Here is a 19,155-nt window from a genome sequence, read left to right on the forward strand (position 1 = left end):
AAATGGTCACCATTGACTTCAAATGTATTTGTGTTTACCCCTGAAACTCCATAAGTGTTTTGTGGACTCAAACACTTCACCACCCCCCTTCCACCGGTATAGGGGTGAGTAGATAACGAGTGCATTTTCAGTTTTCGGAAAATCATCCGTTTGAGATCATGAAATCAAGTTGATTTCCGGTACTGATGGATTCAACAGTCGTCGTCCCCCCCTTTCTGCAGATCCTCGTGGATTCGGGGCTCGTGCTTCCCACCCTCAGTTCCGCTCGATGTGGGCGGGTCTTATCGCGCTGTCAGTCCGATTTTTGTCCAATCTGAATCCCTGTCTGTGTTTTCCCACGCCCCCTTCCACGTCGACCTGCACTCTCGCCATATTTTCAACCCCGTTGAGGACCCACAGCCCCGTCCGCCGCCGAGCCGAGCCGAGCCCAGCCGGTGAAACCTTCCCACGGGACCAACAAGTGCGACCAGGAGGCTGCTTCTGAACTGAGGGGAGACTTGTCTGCGTTAGCCGCGTCTGCTCATCCATTCCGCCGCCATGAACATCTTCAGACTGACCGGGGACCTCTCTCATCTTGCTGCCATCATCATCCTGCTGCTCAAAATATGGAAGAGCAGGTCCTGTGCAGGTGAGCCGGAGCTTCATCCACCATCACACTCGATGCCCCGTTGTTCTCCTAATGTTTCTGGGTAACTTTGCCTTTCTCAGCTTTGTCCCCCCCCATCAACTAGCAAGCTCCAAGGCAGCTAGCCACATGCTAACGGTCCCCACTCATTCATTTGAGCCAGTGGCTAACGACGCAAGCTAACTGCTGATAACTTATAGAAACTGCGGTGTCTGCATGGCTTCTGTTGCATCTACTACAGACGTGCGGTTAAGATGCTGAGTTTGATGACAACAATATCACATTGTAGCTTAGCATTAGCTGGCTCAGTGTGAGTTGAGTATGCTAGCTGAACTCAGGGTTGAGCAGTTGTGTACACAGTTTTTGTGTCTGTAGCTCTGCAGAGGAATATTTATCATTCAAGCTTAATATAAAGTTGAAGTTGCTTGTTTTATTCGCTGCAGTATACGCACGCACGCACGCACACACACACACACACACAACCACACGCATACCACTGCTCTGCTAACTTCAGGTTCGGTGCTCGACTTGTTTGGTCTGGCTTCTGACGTGGCGTTCTCCAACGGAAGTAGATAACCTCCTAAAATAGTTTGTTACTTTCTGTTTGTTTGTTTGTTTTCAACTGTACTCAATTAGTTTGACATTTGTTACGTGTTGAGAGTAAAGCTGCACACTGGGCCAGACTAGATACCAGTGATTTCTAACCACTCCTACCAGTAGGGTTTATGAGAGGTGAAAAGTTAATGAGGGTACAAGGCTGTGGGGGTTAGGTTCAAAGTGAAGAGGTCATTTTAAGGCAAAAGATAAGAGATGGATAGTTCTGTTTGTGTATTTGTGTGGTTAGATATCATGTAGTGATGGTTTTGTTAAGGTAAGAGGTTAAAATGGAAAGGATTCAATTCAGAAATATTTTTACTATATATACATATATACAGAAAATCTCAGACTCCAACAGGCTGTTACAGTCTGTAGAATCCTCGATCAGGAATGAGGGAAGCCAATAACAAAAGAGAGAGATAGGAAGTCAATCACCAAGCGACCTTTAATAATGTCTTTCACGGTCATACGTGAATGTAGCAGTGATGAATAAAAAATGCATTTCCTGTGGGGAAGCAAATCTGCAGCGTTGTGTTGAGTTCAACTCAACTTGACAGGCAACGTCCCAGCGTCCACCTATATCATGGTTGACCCTTCTTGGCTGTCATTGGCATCACATCCTGCGATGATGCATATTTCACTTTCACAGACGTTACCACCCACCTGCATTCATGCATGTGAGCCACAATGACCTTGTTCATACATAGTGTAAATCTGCTGAAAGATACCATTCACACAGAGGTGCACTGACAATAGAGGAGATGAAGCAGGTCAATGCTGACCACAAATGATGTGAGGGCACATATAAGCACTGAGGGAGTCAAACTCCTGAAGGATGACTGATGGCTGTGGCCTGAGGTACATCTCAAACAAGTCACCACATCTAACACATGTAGACAATCATGCACACTCACACAGGTTCACATCCCTGGGCAGGCCCACATGGAGGAAACCCCCAACAATTTTAGCTGGGAGGAGACATTGTTGATCACCTCATCATCTTGCTGCCTTGTATGGATCTGGGATGATATTAAGCTAATTTATAAGATTATAATTGTCAGATTTAGCTATGATTAAATGTCAAGGTAAGGGAGGGTTGCCATTTGTGTTCGTATTTGTCTCAACCCAAAAACAGTAGAAACACTATTTTGTGTTATAAGGTCAGGGAAAAAACACTCAAACCTGTACATACAGGATGTACTGTTGTCTGCTGATGCCCTGTGATGTCTGAAGTACTTGAGATGCTCGTATCTACTTTCTACTATTATTGTCTTTCATTGAAAGTTTTTAGATTTTGGCTCCTGGAAAGTTAAACCTGGTTATAAAAGCCAGTATATATTTTTTGTTAAACTTAACCAGAATAATGGTAGAAAGTAAAACGGATTTATTACGAAGTTATTTATCATCCAAAATGAAGTTTCTAAAAGTTCAGATATATCATGATTCCAGTAGATGTCACTGTTCAATAAGGAAATCATTACTGTTCATGATTACTACTAATGAAGTCATTCTGAAGTTACTCATGACTTTGGTTCACTTTTCACCTAAATAGTAAATGTGCTTGATTTTTTTTTTTCTGTTCAAGGTATCTCTGGAAAGAGCCAGATCCTGTTTGCCATCGTGTTCACCTCACGTTACCTGGATCTGCTCACCTCCTTCATCTCCCTCTACAACACATGCATGAAGGTAAGACCCCAGTCGTGCCTCAGCTCTGAAAACATTATCCCTTGAAACTGGTCTCCTCTTATTCCCAGTACCCTAAATGATGTGTGGAATGATTCTGTGTTGTTTACCAGGTGATCTACATCGGTTGTTCGTGTGCCACCGTCTATCTGATCTACATGAAATTCAGGGCTACCTATGATGGCAACCATGACAGTTTCAGAGTGGAGTTCCTGGTAGTTCCTGTAGGAGGCCTTGCTGTTCTCATCAACCACGACTTCTCTTTCCTCGAGGTTGGATAACCGTTTTGTAAATTAATTGATTATGAGAATTCTTACAAGAATCCCTTTTGTAATCATGACATTTAAACGTGACATTAATCACACTCGTTCTCACCTTGTCATCAGATCCTTTGGACGTTCTCCATCTACCTGGAGTCGGTGGCAATCCTGCCTCAGCTCTTCATGATCAGCAAGACCGGCGAGGCGGAGACAATCACCACCCACTACCTGTTCTGCCTGGGCATGTATCGTGCACTCTACCTCTTCAACTGGATCTGGCGTTTCTATTTTGAGGGCTTCTTTGACATGATTGCCATTGTGTCGGGCGTGGTCCAGACTATCCTCTACTGTGACTTCTTCTACCTTTATGTCACCAAAGGTGGGTTCTTTACTTGTGACATCCATTGAGCAACAGTATAGGTGAACAAAAAAAGAAAGAAACGTACGCACATGAAATATTATATAAAGTATTTTTATTTGGTGTTCAGTCACAGTAAAACGTTGATAAAGTGGGGTCATACAATTTCCACATGCCTGTATAAACTGCATTCCTTCTTAGAATTAGTTCAGAGTAAGAAATGAGGGACAAAATCCACATCCCTTGAAAACAGACAGATTACACAGTTCCGCTGGAGCTAATAGGAGGCTTCAGCGTTTGGTGAATGAAGTCCGTCTCTTCCAAAGTTACGGTTTTTAGTACAAAATTCACTCTTTGTGCCACTGTCCCTTCACAGTAGTTTATCTAGGAAAAACATTCCCAGGAAACGCACAAAGGGAATTTTGTGGGGGAAGAAAATGTAAATTTGCATGTGCGCAGTCATTTTAGCCTCAGATTTGTCTCACAAAACCACGACAGGATTTTGTCTGTGGTGCTTCGGTTCCGATGAAGACTGTCTTACATTTTTTTCTCATCCCCCCAGTGTTGAAAGGCAAGAAGCTGAGTCTGCCTGCATAAAACACGGAGAAGGAGACAGCGACTCCCAGCAGACTCAGGGGGTTGGGTGATGACATCGTGGAATCTCATGACCTATAGCAAAGGATGCCTGAGACAGAGAGCAACTAACGGGGAAAAACACTAGTCTTCTTGATGATTGCTGATTGAACTGGTAAATGACAACAAACACCAGAGCTGAACAAAGACCATCCCGAATCAACACCTGGATTTCTGTGTTCAGCATCTTGCCTTAAACTTCTTTTCATTGCTATTCAAATAGAAGAAAGGCTTCTTTTTGTTTTTAAATGCGAGGTGTATACGCTTTTTTTCTGTATTTCTTATTTTTATAATGTCACAAATGGAGTCATGTCTGAGAAGTACCTTGTTTGTCTTGGTAATAAAATGCACAAATGTACAGTCGTATTAAAGAGAGAGATAAATAGTAATGTATCTGAGTGCCTGATGAGGATTAAATCCATTTTCTCACGGTATTCTTTTTTCTACATTAGGATCGTTTATTTTTTATCTCCATTATGCTTTGCATATCCTGTAACACACTCTCTTGTCAACATTTTGGAGGCCAACACATCACACACAAATATATTTGCCATTTAATATTTCTCAAAATATTAAAAAAAGATTGTTACTCTTTTAAAAATCTGAACTTTTTGTATTTACAGCTCAATCAGTTGAAGATGTAACCAGTAAAATACTTTACTTAAGAGCCAGCAGTCTTTTAGTCATCAGTGTCAGTAATTTCAAACGTGGGTGTCTCCTTTTGGTATGAAACTCCTCTAGCTTCTTGTTCTTTTCTTCAGCTTGCTGTTTTAAAGAAGCCACCATTCAATGTAGTTGTTCTGCAGCTTCAATATAGATTTCATACAAACTTAAGAGCATTGCTTTTTGGATGTAGAGTTAGCACAAACTTTGTTTCTGTCTTTATTGCACTCCAGTAACCAACGCACGAACACCAGCGACGGGTCAGTGATGAATGACTGAAGGTCGAGTGCAAGTTTCATTCAGGGCTGAGAAGGATCCTCCAGCTCTTCGACTGGTTGGGACTTCTCATTTATGAACTGAGTGTCTGAAGTGTGACAGTTCAACAGATCTGACCTTATCTTATCAGTAATTTGAATAACGGTTGTCATGCTGTTCAATGAATGCATTTATTGTGAATTTAAAGGCCAAATCTTTTCAAAATTGCCATTCCTCAAGCATTATTTCAACTTTTTATGTCACTTTTTTTTGCATAATATCACCTCAATTAAAGATTTTTGAGAATCGCCCTCCAGTGTCACTGTGATTTTTGAAGAGCTGATGATAGTGCAGCTTTATCCTATAAAAATATTGTACACATTGAGTTTGAGCTCTTAACATTTTCTCCTTGCCAAGGTGTTTGGACAGAAAACCAGGGAACAGTTTCATTTGTATGAACTTTTATTCAAAGCTTCTTTACAGATGACAGATGACACTTGACAGAATGTAACATGTTTTTATCACATTTGTTGAGGCAAATAGATTTTGGTGTGGATCTGGATCATGGGGTTGGATCCATGAGTGTTTTTAAAACTCCCTTCAACAATAGGTCATTTTTGTGAATCTCTAAAGCAATACTTAAAAACAAATCTGGCATATGCAGTTGCACTGATAACTATGAGTGTGTAATTTGGTGTTGCTTGGTTGAATTACAGGAAACTGGCCTTAGGGGAGGTATCCACTGAAAACCATTAGAGTTTTGTTATGCATTTAAATTGGCTTTTATTCCTGATACTGGTTAAGAGCTGCCGTCTTGAAATAGTCGTAGTAGTGTATGTCTAGATCAGAATAACTCTGTATTCTGCTATTGAGGCACTTTGAAATATAGTCTCTCATGTTGACGTTATATAACCATTAAAATAAATATATAAATATAAGATCATAAGACTTTCTGTTTTAAGATAATATAATGATTAAATAAATCGTCACATTAACCATCAAGTGGACTTTGTGCTTAGAAAATCCATTTACAACAGCAGATCCCAGAATCAAGTCGTCACACATTCAAGCATCTCTGTCCTAAACCCTGGAGCTTCAGTGGTGCAGACTCAAGGCTCCTGTACATTCCAAGGAAGAAAGTAAAGAGAAGAGGACGAGAGCGACTGTGTTTCCTTCAGTCTTGAGTTTTGGAATCCGTCTCCTTCTCCTGGACGTTAAATGGCTGATAGGAATAATGGAGAAGAGGACAAAATAAAGCAGTGTTTGACATTTAACAGCGGCTTGTGATGCTGTGCCACAGCAAGTTCTATTAAAAGTCAAACCTGTAATGTGAATCGATCTACAGTATATTACCTTGATCAGTTGTGGGGAATACTTCAGGACGTTGGAGATGGATACCTGAAAAGCCATTAGGATGAGTGAAACTGTGACAGAGAAGAAGGCGAGACCGCAGAGGATGCACAGCAGAGTCAACCCGGCCACAAACAACAGGGACACTGAAAGAAAACAGAGAAGAAGAACACGTTTTTGAATATTGTAAAAAAACACTTTGTGAAACCGATCTTGACTCGAGTGCACCTACCCTCAAAGAAAACAAAACCTACTGCTGAAATACCCGCGGTGACAAGAGCAAAGCCGAGGAAAAGTCCAACAGGCAGAGCAGCCATGGCCCCGAACACCATCACTGTGAGGGTCAGGAAAGGATGGCTGCCCATATACTGCACAAATTTGGTCTTCATCACCTGAGCCATCTGGGGAAGACACCATTCAGTCATTTAGCGGGGAGGGAAATAAAGACTGTGAATAAAGATGCTGCAGGTGATCTCATTTGGGGTTACCTCTGAGTTTTGAAAGCTTTGACAGCGGCTCAGCAGGGCGGTCCATCGCCCCTGCTGCTGCTGAGAGTCAGATCCACTGCTGCTGGGCTGCATCTCTACACTGTGACCTGAGGGAAACACGGGTCAATCTGACAGCCACAATCCACCCAGTTAACCCCACAACACTGATGTACAGTCTGGACAGCTGAACGCCCTCATCTGAGTGTTTTGAAAAGTTCAGCTGGAAAGTACAAACCTGAACAAAGTAGAAAACCTGGTTTGAGTCTCAGTGTAAAACCTCCTTCAGCTGTGTGAACTTGTGTCCTGTAAGTCTCACACTCCTACAGCAACAGCAACAACACACGTCTTTCTTTTTATTCTTCATACTCCTCCACTTCCTCCTCCTCCTATTTCTCCTCCTCCTCTTTCTCCTCCTTCTTCTTGCTCTTCTGATTTCCTGGAAGAGAGACTCCAAAAGGCTCACTGATATCATTGCTGCCATCTACTGTTTACTCAACGTGCTGCAATGAAATGTTGAAAATGGGTAGGCCATAGCAATACCGCATTCCATCCAAAGGTGCCAAAGGTGGCCTGAATCTGTTTTGTGCTATTTGAGCCATATTTACCATTTACCACATGGGACAGGTTAGGGTTCACACCTTTCCTAGAGTCCTGCATGTTGGCCAACAACGGCCCACATTTGCTTTTTCACAAGTAGCAACTTTAGGCTCACATCTATGTATCTGTATCTATTTAGGGCCCGAGCACCGAATGGTGGGAGGCCCTATTGTATTTTTAGGGGCCTAAACATGCTCAATTCCAACCAAAGATGGCAGGAAATTAAAAACCCCAAAAAGTTATTGTATTCTGGAGTAATTCGAAATGGGTGTGGCAAAATGGCTCAACTGCGCCACCTACGGAAAAGACCCTCAGTTAGCTTTCACCGATCCTCACGAAATGAGTACAGTTGTGTATCTTAACTAGATAAAAAAGGATTGTGAAACAGGCAACAGGAAGATGACCATTTTGGATTTAGTGGTCAATTTGGCTATTTCCCACATTTTAATTGACGAACTTGTCCCAAGGATTTCATCAGATCAACTTCAAGTTGAGGTGAGTGTCATCACAACAAGATAGAGATATAAACTACCTCAAATTTCGCGTTTTCGTCACACGTTGTGACCGTTGCGTGGCGTCAAAGTTTTAATTTATTTTTATTTTATCTAAATTTTTTACATTTGTTAAATACATTTTTTTAATTTGCAGAGTCACAAAGCCTCCGGCAGGTGTGTGCAACTCTGTGTAACAAGTACAGACTGCCTTTGTGATTCATTGATTATGCAGAGCTTGACTTTGCAAACAGGGACACCGCAGCAGCAGTTCTGCAGAAACCCAGTAGAGGGGGTTCCCAGCTCACGTCCCAACTCTCGGGAATGAAATGGCTCCTTAAAAGTCATGACAGTGCTTTCTCCCTCTCCGCCCTCTGCTGCTATGAAATATCATCATCATCATTTCCCTGGCAAGACCGAGAGGAGTCAGAATATTTAATGGTTGAACTTTACCTCCACCGCTTACTTCTTCAATCAAGGATGAGAATTGCTGGCCGTACCACCACGAACCACAAACTGAGTCTATCCCCTAGAGTTTTGAGGATAGCATTAGATAGATGTGAGCGCATAGCGTGAGGTCTTGCAGTGAAGGGAATGGCAAGGTGATGTGTTTAGAGCCACAACACAGAGAGACACCCTCAGGACCAGTGATGACAACTTTTTTGGAGCCTTTATTGCTGCAGGACTTTCTAATTAATCACTCTCCTTTGTATTGAGCACAGGGAAAGAACTGGGTGAGAGAGAGAGAGAGAGAGCGGAGCGGCTGCATCCACCTCTCCAGACTGCTGAGCACAATGAACTCAGTGAACCAGGGAGTGTGAGCATGTGTGTGCAGCTTGCAGAGGAATCCCCATTAATTAGGCTTATCTAAGGAAGAAACCACAAGATGTCATGGAACAAAAAGGATGAGTAGTTTTTTGCGTAGTCCTGATAACAAACAAACAAACAAACAAATGCATTCAAAAACACAAAAAGAAACTCAGAAACAAAAATGTGTACATTTTCTGCTTTATTTTTAATGTCTAAAGGCATATTTTTTTGTTCCAACAGTTGATATATTGTTTACACTATACAGAGTATGGTAATGGGACAAGGCGTTAGACTTTGTAATGACACTGCCAATTAAACTTGACTGAGTCAAACTTTGTTTATGTGTGATTCTCTGTTTCTGAGATCTTTCTCTTGCTGAGTCTCAGCACAGTAATATACATGTACATCCTTTTCGTGACCAGTAAAGTAAAGTAAGAGAGAAGAATTTTCCATTTCTTCATTAACACCACTGATACGCTCTTGAGCAAGGCATTCAACCCCCTGCTGTTCAAGTGGAGCTGCTCACAGATGGACGTCTGTCTGTGTATGACTTCATTTATTTGGAAGTAAGTTGTGGCACAACCTATTTCATAAACGTATTGTATTAAGTCAATATTAGGATAAAATATCACCAGTTGTTTAACACCAAATGCAGTATTTTAATAAAACTGAAAGATCTGAAAATGTAAGAAGTTGTGCGGCTTTAACTGCGCTCCTGACAACAAAAAACAATTTGTACATTGATTTATGATTTCAAAAACTTGATTTAAAGTTGGCTTGAACTAGCACAATATCATGTAAGCAAAACCACAATAAACATATATATATATATATGTATATATAATATATACACGTTTTAACCTTTATATGTGTTTTGATTTTCAGTAAAGTGGAACTTTTCTTGTTTTTTGCGAACATCCTGATAAGTATGTTAAACACATCTTGTGATTTGCAGCCAAACATTTCTCAAATAAAACACGGCCTGTACAATAGTTTCGAAATTGTTTTCCTGCTCAACATAATAAGTGAGCTGAAGGCAGCCGAGTTGTTTCATGGCTCCTGGGACTAATGACTCCTGTGACAAGCAGCCCACTCGCTTCTTCTTGAGGGCAGATTGGAACTGGAAACCTGTGGAATGGAGATATGTTTGAGTGCCGGAGAGCAAATTGATTTCAGAATACATCTACTGACGTGCCGAGCCGCTCAACAGATTGCAGCCGAAATGTGATTGATGAGCTGTCCGCACATTCCAATTTGCATCCACTGATTGTGAAAACTAATCACTGAGAGAGAGGTGGCCGGGGGGGGGGGGGGGGGGGTTCAGTGTTGACCGATGCATGTCCACCTCTTGAGTGGCTTGTAAAATGATATAATGAGTTACATGTTGGACATACATTCCAAAGCCTGCAGTGTTTCATGAGAAAACAAGAGGGAGCTCGTCACCCTCGATACCCACAGCCCTCCATCACACTGTCCACCTCCCTGTCCCTCAGTCCAGGCTTCTCCTCTCTTTGTAGTTTCACAGGCTGGTTCGGCCAACAGCTGGCCACAGGGAGAACAACATGTCTGTGGAGTCTGCCCTGTGTCACAAAGAAGGTCCTCATTGTCAGTGCTTGTCATTTTGCCAGATGAAGGGAGCCATTTTCAGGTCCACTCCTCCGACTGGGGAGAGAAATAGGCTCAAAGAGCGCTCCCTGGTAAAGGGCACTGAGGAGTATGGAGACAGAGCCCTCTCAAAGCTGGCCATCAGCTGCAGCTGCATCACTGCACACACACACACACACACACACAAACAAAGACATGCACGTCTCTCTCAAGTTGTGAGGGCACTTATTGACATAATGCATTGCCTAGCCCCTTACCCTAACCTTAACCATCACAACTAAATGCCTGACCCTAACCTACACCTAATTCTAACCCTTAACTTAAAACCAAGTCTTAACCCCTCAAACTGCCCATTGACTTTGTGACAATGATGGTATTGAACCCCATTGAAAAATTGGCCTTCATATCTATAGATTGACATGTGCATGACCCTGTCCTTGAAATCCCACTTATTTAGAGATTAGCTTTTGACAAACTGAAATGTTTAAACTATATTTTACATAGTGTACCTTGGGATGATTTGCAGTACAGCCAATGACCCGAAAAAGGAGAATAGTCTGGAACATTCTCTTGTAAATTGGTGAATTGTTGTTTTGAACAGGGTTAATCAGCAAGCTTTAGATGTGCTGATGGACATAACCATGTGTTTGTATCATACACCTTGTGCGAAGTTGGCTTCATAATATATAAATACTATGAAGGTGCATTCAACCTCCTCATCCAACTCCTAAAAAGTGAAAATGTGCAGAATTGTTCCTTTAATCAGTCTAACGTAACGCACCCCCCATGCCCCAGTCCCATGCTGCCTGTTTGTATCTCTCAGCATATTGTGGCAGCGTTTGGTTTATCATCCACTTCATTACGGACTGGGATTGAGTTTGCAATATTTAATCAGCACGTTTCCCACATTCAGTTATAATGAATCAACACCGCCCCGGCATTCAACTTTTCATCCATTAGAAGCAAAATCCATGAGGTGTCACTGAATAACAAAGCTGGGAGGAAATATATGAAAGTTGGGTCATCGGGTTTACACATTGAAAAAAACAACTTGCAAGAAAAATGGTTCCGATCATCGAAATGCTGTTGCATTATGTTGTTTCTACTCCTCATCAGATATGCAGTCTCCCTCTCAGCTCTGGTGCTGTAATGGATTGCTGTTGCTGCGGCCATTTGTCCCTTGCATTGTGATACAAGTCTTTGAATTATGATTGAAGAAGGAGCGGGTGAAAAGCTGCTGCAGGATGATTGACAGCTCTTGATAAAAGGAGAGAATGAAAAGAAAGGGAAGGGTCTAGAAAGGTCATCATTAAAGAAAGGCGATTTTAAAGTAACACCGCCCCATCCATTATTTGCTGCACGTTTTGTGTGAGTCTGACCTGGAGGAGACCTTTGAACTCGAGGAAGAACAAGGGGAAGAGAGAGTCACTAAAAAGAGAGGATGAATAGGGGTGGAAGTATGGAGCCGCAGGAGGACTTCCTCTGTCTCATTAGATCTGTGACCATCCATTTGTATTTCCCATCACTTCACAATGTCTCCCTCGGGAAAGAAAGGAGAATCTTTGCTGCCCATGTGTCACGGCTTTAGTGTCAGCTGCTGGATTTGCTCATTAGGACAGCTTTGGTCATTAGGGGATAGTTTTGAACCGAGGGGAGGAATTCATGCCCCAGTAACGATTTAGTTTCAGGGGAAATCCTTTGTTTGGGGGGGGGGGGGGGGGCATATTTACCTCAACCAAGGAGTCAAGGGTTTCACTCGTGTCTGTTTCTTTGTTGGTTGGTTTGTGTGGTTTTCAGGCAAAGATAGGAAAAAAAACAACAAGACGGGTAAACTTGACAACTTGGTGGAGGGATCCAGAAATTATTTTTACCTCCTTTTAAAAATTGCGAGATAAGGTATTTCTTTTAGATTTCATTTATTTCCCAGATAATGATCGCATGGATCTTGAAAAAAAAAAAAGGGTCATATATAGATAAACACACAATATTTAAAGGACTACTATTAAGAGTTTGGGTAAATTGGTGCAGCTTGATTGGATTTTTAGGGGAATGTTGGGCTTTGCCAATCTAGTCTACGTGGTTTTAGTGGTTACAGGAGAGCACCACATGGTATAATACCCTGTGATCTGTATGCAAGGCTTTGTGGTTTTCCAGTGTTTATGGAAGTCTTTATGATGCAAACACTTTTGTCAGGTGCTTGTGCATAATATCTGCACAACTACACTTCCGGCGTGAACTTCACAGGTGACCTTTTGTGTCTGCGGTTGTTTGGACTTGCAGTGTGTGTGATGCTCTAACCACCCCAATTAAGCGCCACTTCAACATCAAGGTGGTGTGGTTGGCTAGATGAAAGCTGCGCGGAGTGTACTACATTAAACAGGCGGAAATTCACAGGGAGGGGGGGGGGGGGGGGGAGGCAGCTGGGGAGAAGGTGTGATGAAAGGGGGATTAGCATGGCTTCATCGTCACAGAAAAGCCATGAGTGCTACATGAAGCTGTGAGGAGCTCAGGCAGGTATGTTGGTTTAAGTAGAGAGCAAACAAAGACCAGCGGCTTTCACTGGTCTTATAGCTGTATTTTGTAACTCCCCAAATCTCAAGTGCTAAGTTATGCTAAGTTGAAATTTTAAATAAATTCAAGGTTTGGTGGTATTTTTAATACATTTTCAGCTGAGCACTGTGAAGCTTTTGATTTTGTCTGTGTAAACCGGAAACTGTCTGTAAAAGTCAAGGTGAATTTTTTTGCTGTCTTTACAATCAAAGAAACTTGTAGCTGGAGGCAGGTCTGGTTCTAAATGAAACCCTACACCCAACCAATCCCTGAGTGGGCAAATCCAATAAAGATTAGTTTATCAGTCTCTAAACATGCCAGATTTTTGGAAAGGCATGAATTATTTTCTCTCTCTCTCTCTCTCTCACACACACACAGACACACCCACACCCACACACCCACACACAAACACGCACACACAAACACACACTGTATCCCTCCTCTTCCTCTGAGCTTGTGATTATCACCTGGATTGTTACAGTTGAGCTGCTGCTGTGGAACAACAAAGCCCTGTTTGTCACTGTGTTGACCAGTGTATCACTTACACACACACACATCAACTAAAATGTTGAAAAACGCTAGCAAACATCTCACAATTTCAAAGCCAGTGAAAAAAAAGAATTACCCCTTAATGGGTTCTTTCCTGACCCATATCCCTTTGAACCGGATTTCACTTTATTCGCTTTTGTAATTTTCCATAATCCTGATAACAAACAAACAAACCAGGAGTGGGTACTGATACTTAGAGATGTCCAGTTGTGATCAAATCACCCAAAAGACATGATAACACCAGGTATGAAGAAGGATTAGCAAGCCAATCAGAAGAGCACAAGTGAAACATGCAAATGTGTATAAATAATTAATTAAGACAATTCTCATGGCCTTCAAACTTTAACTTTATTTCACACTGTTGATAATATATCCAGACTTTGTTTGTTGTGTATCACTGTATTCCAGCTATTTATTGGAGCTGTATTATATTTACAATAACATGAGCAACATCTAAATCTAGTCTGTGGGTTTGATCCGTGTTTGCCTGTGCAGAACGAGTGACTGTTTCATTTTGGAACAGTACGGCTTGGTTGCCCAAGTCATCTTGTCCCTGAATGCAACCTCCACAGATAGATAAACGCTTTTCATCACCACAGAGAATAAATTGGTCCTTCTGCAGGCATAATTTTCCACCAGCTGCAGTTCGATTCAGAAAGAGGCTCAGGTGTGACAATCCTGTGACTGTTGCCTTGCACATATAAATTGTCACTGATGTGTTTTGCCCTGTCAATGTTCCCTGAAAAGCAGTTGTTGCTTTCATTTCAGCAGCTCATCAGCTGAGTCAAAGTGGGCTGCAGTTAAAAAAAACAACACACAGCAGCAATTTGATGCTATCTGACACACCAGCACAATGCATTAGTTTGTGGTGAAGGAAATATCAGGAACACTGATGTGCTGGAAATCTTGTTACACACGAGTAATCTCCCCCGTGGCGTACCAGAGCTCCAGCGGACATCCTCCAGAGGGGCTTTACGTGTGAACGCAAATGTCAGAGGAGCCGAAGCGACCAGGAAATCCTCTGTAAAATTCACAATGTGTTGATGAGGTTTCTAACAACTGATGGACCCAAAAAATAAAAAAAAAAAGAAGAAAACAAATATCTTGGGATTAAGTCTCTGGCGAATGTTGAAAAAAGTCGACAGTGATTTTAGTGATCAGGGCTGAAGCAGGTGTCGATGGGCTGTAAACCGAAAACCAGAGATATCTGCAGCAGATTTCCTAGGTCACGTCCTGCCTCTGCCTGCTGCACCAGGCCCCACCTGAACGCTCTGGAGATTTCTTTGTTGTTGTAAACCTCCTGCTGTGTTGTGCATGTGTGAGAGGCAACAGAAAACCCACTTCTGTGGCGGTCATGTCGGAAAACAGCTACAGCCTTCAGCACACAGAGGGGAACATTAATATTCACACGGAGTATGTGCAGGAAAACCAGTGCCTCTGGCTGTTTTTAGTAAGAAGGCGTGTTTGCAAAATCTCAAATGATGGGCTAGAGTTTGACTGCTCATTGCTAAAACACATTTTAGTAAATAAATATGTATTTGAGGTCCATTTTTGCTGAAATGATTTCATTCCTAACCCATGCCTATCTAGATAACATCTAATTAAGAGTGATTGGGGAAAAAGTTTGGAAATTGACTTTGAAATCAAACATTCTAAAACAAGAATGGCCTTCAGTGGAGCCCAAGGCCCAACAGTCCCCTGGAGAAACCACATTTGAATTCACAAGATCACAGAGAAGAGGGCTGCGTTGTTTTTTAAAATTTCAATAAGACATACCTCAGCAATATGATGCAACCTGACGCACAAGAGCAACAGCTCTGCAGTGTATGCAATTGCTGTGAAGAAAAACTATCAGGAGCCCTGATGTGCTGGGGCTCCTGAAACACACCACAAAGTTTTCAGTGCACAAAGGAGAACATCAAAATTCTCCTAGTTTTACCCTATGTTACATAGGCCAATTAGTTCTAAATTAATATCTAAAAACACATTATTTTATTGCTGTTAAGGTAAATTAATCAATAGCTTCATGATGCGATCACATGAGCACAGAGGAGCAGTTTGGTTGGAGTAGAAATCTGCAGGCTCTCTCCACATGATTTATCGTCTCTGCTTTGGAAATCGACAGACATGTATAATAAATAGTCTTCACGTAGATTTATAGATTTTTTCAGTGATTCCCTGAGGATGTAATGTTTTTTTTAAATACAAGACTTAACTATTTTATTTCTTTGACAGCAAAATATATACATAGGCTCACATGCACGCTCTCGCACACACAGACAGCAGAGGCCCAATCACAGCAGCAGTGCACAGGCTCATCCATCTTTATTACTGCAGCAACACACTCGTACGACTCGGCGGTATACACACACACACACACACACACAAAGTCATATACACTCCCTTTGTTTTTTCTCCAGTCTATCTGTCTCCCTTCATTCTCTCTCCTTGCAACTCTCCTCATCTGCTGCATAAGTTTCACATGACAGCGATTCAGGGCTGACAGGACATTTATCAGAGGGACCCACTTTATGTCCCTGCAGCGTATGGATGACCTCAGTTTAGACAATGTGGTGATGTGGATTTATTCAAAGCGGCCACGTGCTGTTTGTCTCATTTAAACAGACACACTGTTCCTCCTCTTGTGCTGTTGGTGATTTACAGTTTCTGCAGAGAACTGCGTGTTAACACTGAGTTTATTTCCCTTTTTACTTAGAGAGGTGTTAATTGGCTTCAGGAGCTGGGAGTATTGGTAATTGTTAGACTGTGAGGATAGAGAGATAGTGTCTAACTGGACGTATCCAGGAGGGGTTTGAAAGTTGTGAAAGATGTTCAACTTCAATCCGAGGTGATTATAAGAGAATGAAGTTGCATCTTGTCCTGTGAGTGTGTGTGTGTGTGAGGGCGTTTGTGTGAGTGTTTGTTCTCATGTACACTACGCTCCATCCTAACGTTGACAGGGACAACGTGTCAGCTGAGTCACCGCTGCTGTCAAGACTTAAATTGCATACACACACACAAACACACACGCACACGCTCACGACTGTATCCCTCCTCTTCCTCTGAGCTTGTGATTATCACCTGGATGTTACAGTTGGGTTGTTGCTGTGGCACAATGGACACGGTATCCTCCTGAAATAAAACAAACTGTTATCACACTTATACACTTAGACACACACACTCACACACACACACATCAAATAAATGTTTTCTTGCATTTCTCATTCTGTTTGATTTCCAAGGCAGAAAAAAGACCAAGATCATCAGCAGCTCTATGTCTCAATCCTTAGAGATACTTCATTTATTTGATCAAAAATATCAATATATTGACCAGTACTTTTCTGCGTACTTTCTCACAGCACAGTAATACATTCTCTTTATACAGTCAATACATTCATTGGGAGGAAAAAACGGAACTCTGCAAGCCTACAATCACTCCGGCACAATAATAAAAACACAGTTTGGAAACACTGCCATGGAGAGAAGTAAAAGTCTACTGAAAAAAGGTCATTGTGTAGAAAATCACAATCAGAAAAAATACCAACAGAAATGCCAGAAGCGTCAGTTGTACATTCATGGATATATCATTATAATACTGTGCTGTATGTAGTTATATTCATTCATGAGTATAAATACACATTTGATTTCATACATTACAGGTCCTATTGCACAAACACATTTGAAAGATTCTCTCTTGTCTAACCCAGGCTTAGTGCACACACACACACACACACACACACACACACACACACACACACACACACACACACACACACACACACACACACACACACACACACACACACACACACACACACACTTGTCTTGCTATAGTTTTGAGGACACTCATTGATATAGTACAGTCCCTAGCCCCTAACATTAACCTTCTCAACTAGAACCTAATTCTAACCATCAAACAGCCCTTTAAAATTGTGAGGATCGGTCAAAACAACAACAGTGGTTTTAAACCAAAATTTGTCAAGACAACCATCTACACACACACCCATACACAAACAGACACACAGAGAGAGATACAGAGGAAACTGAGCAGATCAGAACGTGTGAGAGAGAAAATACAATTTTCTCCTCTGATTGATTTATGTGGTTATCTTTTTAATATCTGAAGAAAATATGGACGCTGGGCGTTTTTTCCCCCTCGTAATGTGGAAGATTTCTTGGCAACAACCCACCTCACACACACACACACACACAGACCTCACACACACACACACACCACCTTACTGCTTCTGAGCTCCTCACGTGGGAGACGAAGGAACACCTGCATGTGACACCCCCCCCCCCCCCCCCCCCCCGCCTCTCTCAACCCTCTACTTTGGTTTCCCAGCATGCCTGCCTGAATCCCCGGAGGCCGCGGGAATGAGGCACTGGCTCTCGCACAAATGTCACATTAACATGGGCTAAACACTGGATGGGGTTAACAAGTAAAAATGAATGTCATGGCAACACTGATCTGGAATAAGCTCAAAACCGTCCCAATGATCTTTCTTAATGATCTTTCTTAATCCCAGACTTGATCATTAGACACTAGTGATTTGCATGAAAGCACATATTTTAGCCCACATATACTAAATGGAATGACATTGATGGACGGCAGCTCAAGGATCTTGCTTGGTGATTACTGGTTATCGACCCTTTGGCTGTTCATCTCCATTGAATGATACTCGATATCCAACCCCCCCTCCCCACCTCCTACCCCCCTCACCACCACCCCAACAGCATAGATCTATTTTCTGATATGGAATGATGGAGGAAAGCAATATGCTCAGTATGCACATGCAGCACAAAAGACCGAGGGAACCCGGTTCATGCAAAGTAAAGAGTACGCTTGTGAAATTAACTTTGAACAAGTTCATTTGACATCAATTGGGAGGAATGAGGGATGAGTGGGCGGTTCGCTGCGTGAAGGAGCTGCCTCGTTCGTTTAGCCACTCTGAAGCTAATGAATTTGTGTGGAACGAAGAAGGGGGAAGTGAGAGCAGAGTTATGGCTTAAGTGCACAACTGATCTGGCAACAGGGGGAGTCGGGGAGGTAGAGGATTATGTTAAGTCATATTTGATTCAAAAAAGTAATTGAAAAGACGATTGCTTGAACCAGCAGAATTAGTGCGAAGGCAGCACTTGTTATAACTTAATTTTAAATTCAGCTCTGACTGAAAACTGGAGGATAATTAATAATTTACATTGCCCAACTGGGTCCAGTATTTGCTAAAAATTCCTATTTGAACTGAATCAAACACTAGATAATTGCAGAGATCTATTGCAACATGTTACAGACCATTAAACAAGGTTTCAGGTCAGGGTATAGTCCATAAATTAAAATCCTGATAATCCTAATAATAGGTAAAATGAGGAATTCTTAATAGATCCCATACGACTGTGAGCTGTTGCCATGTTCAAATCATATGGGATGGAGAGCAGCACAGGAGACGCTTTTGTGTTTTTCATTCATAATCATATCAGCTACTTTCAGACATGCCCTGAACTCTTGGTAATCTCATGATGTTCTCCAGAGGGTCTGCATGTGAGAACGCAAATGTCAGAGTCAGAGGCTCTGGACTTTCAACGAAGCTAGAAACTTTGTGACAGATACAAAACTGAAGGATACAAATATCTCACAACA

General features: G+C 42.0%; 2 protein-coding genes across 3 annotated transcripts; one reads left to right on the plus strand and one right to left on the minus strand.

Moving 5' to 3' along the window:
* Positions 1 to 356: 356 nt before the first annotated feature.
* LOC133971131 (ER lumen protein-retaining receptor 2-like) lies at positions 357 to 5,385 on the plus strand. The gene is made up of 5 exons (XM_062408366.1): positions 357 to 628; positions 2,808 to 2,908; positions 3,019 to 3,177; positions 3,292 to 3,544; positions 4,086 to 5,385. The coding sequence occupies exons 1-5, from the start codon at positions 538 to 540 to the stop codon at positions 4,118 to 4,120; spliced, it is 639 nt and encodes a 212-aa protein (XP_062264350.1). The 5' UTR covers positions 357 to 537; the 3' UTR covers positions 4,121 to 5,385.
* A 144-nt stretch (positions 5,386 to 5,529) lies between these two features.
* LOC133971132 (lipid droplet assembly factor 1-like) lies at positions 5,530 to 7,301 on the minus strand. Of its 2 annotated transcripts, none has more exons than XM_062408367.1 (5): positions 7,148 to 7,301; positions 6,913 to 7,012; positions 6,657 to 6,825; positions 6,428 to 6,570; positions 5,530 to 6,296 (listed from the first exon to the last, which is right to left on the minus strand). In XM_062408367.1, the coding sequence occupies exons 2-5, from the start codon at positions 7,003 to 7,005 to the stop codon at positions 6,249 to 6,251; spliced, it is 453 nt and encodes a 150-aa protein (XP_062264351.1). In that variant the 5' UTR covers positions 7,006 to 7,012; positions 7,148 to 7,301; the 3' UTR covers positions 5,530 to 6,248. The 2 variants fall into 2 exon arrangements, with proteins under 2 accessions (XP_062264351.1, XP_062264352.1); XM_062408368.1 differs by having other exon boundaries at positions 6,913 to 7,019.
* Positions 7,302 to 19,155: the final 11,854 nt, after the last annotated feature.

The sequence above is a fragment of the Platichthys flesus genome, chromosome 16 (assembly GCF_949316205.1).
Source record: "Platichthys flesus chromosome 16, fPlaFle2.1, whole genome shotgun sequence".
Lineage (NCBI taxonomy): Eukaryota > Metazoa > Chordata > Actinopteri > Pleuronectiformes > Pleuronectidae > Platichthys > Platichthys flesus.